The sequence below is a fragment of the Mus caroli genome, chromosome 1, assembly GCF_900094665.2.
Source record: "Mus caroli chromosome 1, CAROLI_EIJ_v1.1, whole genome shotgun sequence".
Lineage (NCBI taxonomy): Eukaryota > Metazoa > Chordata > Mammalia > Rodentia > Muridae > Mus > Mus caroli.
This window is the reverse complement of record NC_034570.1, coordinates 119,626,308-119,632,307: the sequence shown is the minus strand read 5'-3', so window position 1 is coordinate 119,632,307 and position 6,000 is coordinate 119,626,308. Positions and strand designations below refer to the sequence as shown.

The following is a 6,000-nucleotide window of genomic DNA, read 5'->3' as shown; positions in this document are numbered from 1 at the left end:
CCTGGCTGTCCTGGAACTCACTTTGTAGACCAGGCTGGCCTCGAACTCAGAAATCCGCCTGCCTCTGCCTCCCAAGTGCTGGGATTAAAGGCGTGCGACACCACGCCCGGCATGCTCTGAGATTTTTATTTAAACTTTCTTAGAGATGTGTACCCGTGTGCCAGAGGTCAGTCACCCTCAGATATTGTTTTGCAGGTCTCAACCCTGAGCCGGACAAACCCTTCTCAGTTTACCACAACCATCACTGGTGAAGAGTAGGTGGGCTCACGGGGTGTGTGCAGCTCCTCTAAGCACACCTCAGAGTTGTCTATGCTCCACATTTCGTGGACTTGCCCTGAGCGGACTACCCCTATGCTATGGTGGCCTCAGCTCAGTCTTCCTCACCTTCAGGAAGGACAGAGGAAAGGGGGACATTGCACACTAGCTTTCTGACACGCTGTAGCATTTGTCTCTGTGTCATCAGTACAGCAGGTACATTCTAATGTCTGAAATGAACAGCAGTAAGACCAAAAAGAATGGAGAGCCACACTTCAGAAGGCATGAGGAATATTCTACACACACTTCCTAGTGATGTCAGACAGAGCTGAAGCAGCAGGAACTGAGTGAAGTAACAGAAGAGCTCTCGGGGAGAAAAGCCACAAGTCGACACATAGACAGCAGTCCGTTTTATTAGATAAACAATGCCATTTTAGACCAACCCCACACTGTAGAGTTCTGTCATCAATACCCAGGAAAGCAAACACTGTCCTGTCTTGTAGTTGTTCTGGCCCCTCAGGCCTCAGCCCGTATCTATGGGTTTCTAAGAAGCAAAGTCCAGCATTTCAGAGGAAAGAGTGCTCGCTGGGAAGTCTAGGGGTCGGCCCCTGGCCCTCATATACCCAAACAGACACGTGTCTGTGCACACCATACAGATAAATATATATATATACTTTTTTTTCTTTTACAAAAATAACACAGGGCTTGTGTAGTTCTATTAATTTTTAAAAATCACACAGGTGGAATTTACACTTCAGCATAACCATTTTTTACTTTGGATTCAAGTGGGAATTTTAGGTCCCAAAATAATTTACAATCACCAAGGAGAGGTTCCGCAGCAGCGTACTGATGCATTCTGAGCTGCAGAGGACAGAGCCATCACCCCTGCACCGGGTGCTTCATCCACTCACAGCCTGGGCACACACACCACAGCTCACTAACTGCACGGTGATCTGTGTTCCCAGGATGTGTGTTCAACATGTGCTCGTATGATGTCATTAAATACCATCCCTAGCCAGCAACGCAGAGAAGTAAAGTGCAAAGCAGGGGTGCAACCAAGAGGACCGAGAGATCCTATCAGACAGACACACACACACACACACACACACACACACACACACACACACACGGACAGACACACAGAGAGAGCTCTAATCTGCAGCTACATTTCATGTACAGATTGATCAGAAGAAATGCATTTGATTAGTGACATGGAAAAAATTGAAATCCTAGTCTTTCTCCTAGAATATTCAAATGCTCATGAAAGAGCATAATAAAGCTGACCATCCATCCATCTGGTGATTGAATAAACAGAATGCTACGTGGCAGTTTAAAAACACAGATCCTGGGACTAAAGGCTCTACCACCAAGTGTCCACAATGTGAGTTAACGGATACTCTACCTTGCATATGTAATACTAGTAAGGATAGCCACTAAGTGTCTACACAGATGACTGTCACAGGAGAATGAACAAACTCTGTCCCCCAAGGTAAGAGGCCTGCTGATGTGTGGTTCCCCTAACACAGGCCATCTCCCCCCAGGTGGAAGTCTTTGACACCTCAAATCTATCCATCTGGCTCAAGCTTGGTACTAGAGATGCCTCTGGATGCTGGTGTGACTCCTGCTGCTGGTTCCACAAGGTCGTCTCAGGTGCCCACGGCAGGAGCTGCCGCTCCTCCTCCCCCTAGAAAAAGGAGGTGTCTGAGGAAAAGGCACCCGCGAGTCTGAAGTCCTCCTTGGTGAGTACGCTGTACATACGCTGTGGCAGGGCCTTGGAGTAGGGAGCAGGCCGCGGCACAGTGGCCCTCAGGATCAGCTCCCGGCCTGCAGGTGGTGGGAAGTCTGACACCAAGGTCTGTCTTCTCTCCTCTGGGCAGCCTGATTTCTTAAGCTCCTCCTCTGGCAGAGCTACTGCAGCAGCCTTGAACAGAACAGAACACCAAATTCAAGAGCCAGTCAAAAGCTACACTACCCAAGGGCAGATGGATAAACACAAGAAACACACAATGACCTGTGTCACTTGGAAATGCATTATATCCACTGTGTGTTATGATTGCTCAAAAGAACAGAAACAGAAAAGCAGAAAGCTGGAAAGAGCTTGGGCACTAGTGAGGCAGGCAGAGGTGGGTGACCAGCACTCTGCTCTGAAAAGCAAGGGCATCGGGGCTCCTCAGCAGTGGCGGAGCTGCACTGGTGCCTGCATTTCTGCAGGCAGTGACGCACATCTGAGTTAGACATTAACAGGACAGACTTACTTTCAAGTCTAGAAAGGCAATTTTATCTCTGCTCTCTCAGCTAGTTCTTTTTTAGATTCTCTTGCCAAATTAGAACCAGGAACACTGGCTTTGACTGCTGGGCATCTAATGTGACAGCAAGCTAACAGATGCCCATTGCCATAGCCACAGAGGAAAAGTGCTCAAAGCTGAAGGCATTGCTTGTACATTCAAACTGCACCAGTGTAGCCAATCGGAGCCTTCAGAACGCAATACTGTCCTTCTTTCATGATTCCACTGCTTGGGGAAATTCTTTGGGCAATGGAAACATGAAGTCAAGTTAAGCTGTACAGCCAGAGGGGATGCCAGATCCAGCCGGTTAGAGATGGTTAGTTAAGATGACCTTATGAAGTTAGAGGGATGGGGAAGGACAAAGAACTATGAGGGACATAAGGCCATGTTGTTACCTCATCAGAAGATTCAGTCAGCTTGAGAAAGGTGAGAAAAGAAACAGTGATGAAAGGGACCGAGGGAGCTAAGGAGCCGGGCAGACTCGAGGGCACATCAGGAATGGCATGCACTGTGTGGGCATGACTCCATCCAAGGGCACTGAAGGTGCACAGACCACATCACAGAGCAGACATGGCCAGCAGAGGCTCAGGCTCATGCATCTGATGGCTCAACAGGTGAAGTGCAGGGTCATTTAATGAGGCAATGACTGAAAACCCTCACTCTTTCAAACAAGATGCTGTTTCCAAAGATGCTTGACAAACCATAAATTTAAGGACAGATGTGTAGAAATAATTCAACTTAGTAAGACTGGAACAAAGCAGTTATTTTTGCTGAGTTCTATTTAAATACATACATACCCAAACCTATATGGTCTCAGTCAACTTTATTACAGTTCAGAATTCTAATATTTTACACTTTGGGCTTGTGGGGGTGGGGCGCTCATGTGTGCATATGCCACAGCACACACATGGAGGTCAGAGGACAGCTTTCAGGAGTGGGTTCTCGCCATTTACCATGTAGCTTCTGGAGAATAAACTGACAACAGACTTGGCAGCAAGGGTTTACCCCTGAGCCGTGTCACTGGGCCTACGGTTTATAATTTTGAAGAAAAGTTCTAATATGAAGCTAATGTGTGCTATAAAAATTCAACTACGCCTTAAATAATTAAATCTTCCTTGGTTAGTAAAACTGGCAGAGTACCTGCTCACCTTGAAAAGTTACATAAAGTCAACAGTTCACTGAGCAAGATAGCGAGAGCTGAGTTAAAACACAACACAACCGTGTGCTGGTCATTCCATGGGTTCTGAAAGCACTGACTACTGAGGTAGACTGAGAAGCTGTGCTGTGTGAGACACTCACAACCTGAGGGCCTTGAGGCGGACCCCCGAGAGGCAGCGTCCTCCTCTTAGATATGATAAACACCGGAAGTAGAAACCATAAGGATCACAGCAGCCCGAGTGATGAGACATCCTTTGGTGTGTAAGACTTAAGTGCTCAAGACTGAAACTATGACTAATCTTTGTTTTACTAACAGCTTTGTAGTTAGGGAAGGACGGGGGGGGGGGGGGGGGGGGTGTTCCAGTTTAGGGAAGTAATTCTGATCACCCCAAATAAGCAACACCCGTAACACTAAAGACCTAGACACTTCTGATTTTAAAACTTAATTCATGATTTTCTCAAAAGTTAGTAGAGTTGAGTCTTCCCTACTGAGGATACGCAGCAGCAGGAGTGACAAGGACACTGCCTGTCAGCCTCTGTGTTAGATGGTAGAAAGGTACAGCTTGTGAGAACAGGTCAGAGGACGACAAAGGAGAGCAGTGCTGCCTCCTACAAGTCATTAGTGTATAAGCCAGTAAGGTAATTTTGTGTGTGACTGTAATTTTGAGTCTCTCTAGGGACGATGCAACTGTTAGTCCATGTTCTGGTTGGTTGTATGTCAACCTGACACAAGTTACAGTCATCTGAGAGGAGGGAGCCTCAAGTGAGAAAATGCTTACAAAAGATCCAGCTCTGAGGAAGCCCACAGGGCATTTTCTTATTTACTGATTGATGGGATGGGGTGAGGGGTGCTGAGCAAGCCCGTAAGCAGCACCCCTCCATGGCCTCTGCATCAGCTCTTGCCCAGTTTGAGTTCTTGTTCTGACTTGCTTCAGAGATTTCCTCCCCAAATTGCTTTTGGTTGTGCTGTTTTATCACAGCAATAGTAACGCTAAGGGAGCCCATGTGTGCACCAAGAAAATTCTTACTTGGTAGAGAATGACTATCTCAAGGCTGAGCTGATGTTCTTGTTTCCAGTGTCATCTTGTTCCAGGTCAGTGAAAACTGTATTTAGTGCACATCATAATACTTTCACCTGAACTGCCAATATTAATGTGCCCCAATACCAGCACCTTCTTGAGTATGTGTATGTATGTGTATGTGTGTATGTATGTGTGTGTGTCTGTGTGCATATATATATACACATATGTAACCAATACCCCTTAATCAATATAACTTAACTTCCTACTTTCATGAATGGAAAGAATAATAAAGATAATTTTCCAAAGTGGATCTCCTCCTGTGCTGAGGCTCATTTACACAGCTTTCACAGCCTGAAGTCCTTTTCCTTTTGAGACAATCTCTATTACAGACTAGTCAGAAACTGAGGCTATAAGCACGCTTTCCCATACCATAGCTCTGGCCATTGCTAAAAGTCCCCACCAGCTTCTAGAACAATGGGTGTGTGAGCCTTCTAATTTCCACAGTTTAGGTCTGAAATACTCTTTCATCACTTTGCTTAACCCAGGGCATCTCAAAGTCTCAGGAGCCCTGGAGCCTGTTCCTTTCTGTGTTGTCACCCCAGTGTGGGACTCAGAACACCATCCTGGGCCAAGAGCAGCCATGGAGGACTCACACATACCCGCTGAGCATTCACAAACAGCTTGTGGATGATGCGGCCAGCATGTCCTCTTCCTGCCCCAGTGACTGATACCTCAGGCTGCTCCAGCAGGCAGCTGACAAACCTAGAAGAGGAAGCAGGAAGAGTCAGGCTGCTTGCTCTTCAGGTAGCCTCATTGGCAACTCCTCCCAAGCTCACCACCCATGGACAAGTGAGAGTGACAGAATCACCTGGAAAGAACTTGGCACGGCTCTGATCCTAAGAGAACTCAGGATTTCGCTGTCTATCATTAGAGGGCAGAATATTTCATTTCGTCCTTTTGTTGCTGGGTTTGCCTTGGCTAACCTGAACAGCTACTACGTATTCCAGGCTATTCAAAGTAACCTCTTGCTTCAGCCCTGCAAGTACCGGGATTAAAGCCACCGTGCCACCCTGTCTGCAGCGGGCCCTCCTGTGGACACAGCAGGGCACAGCAACAGTACCTTTCCAGACCTTCCTTTTCCTCCTCGAGCTCACACTTCTCAGTTCCGAACTTGGCCTTCAGGGACCGGGCTCGGGCTATTATAGCTTCCACAGTCGTAATCTGAAGGATGATTTCCTGGAGCAGAAAGGGAGACAGAGATGCAGAGCCTTTTAGCCTTT

At 47.0% G+C, this 6,000-nt stretch overlaps 1 protein-coding gene across 2 annotated transcripts in view; it reads right to left on the bottom strand.

The window, feature by feature from the left end:
- Positions 1-650: 650 nt before the first annotated feature.
- Rab3gap1 (RAB3 GTPase activating protein catalytic subunit 1) overlaps positions 651-6,000 on the bottom strand; it is a 63,906-nt gene continuing 58,556 nt past the window's right edge. Inside the window, exons 22-25 of one of the 2 annotated variants that reach the window (XM_029475870.1) lie at positions 5,841-5,956; positions 5,380-5,482; positions 2,936-2,956; positions 651-2,176 (exon numbers count right to left, since the gene is read on the bottom strand). In XM_029475870.1, coding sequence (XP_029331730.1) covers positions 1,940-2,176; positions 2,936-2,956; positions 5,380-5,482; positions 5,841-5,956 — 477 coding nt within the window. In that variant the 3' untranslated portion in view covers positions 651-1,939. The remainder of the gene's footprint in view (positions 2,177-2,935; positions 2,957-5,379; positions 5,483-5,840; positions 5,957-6,000) is intronic. The other variant, XM_021162889.2, reaches the window with a different exon arrangement.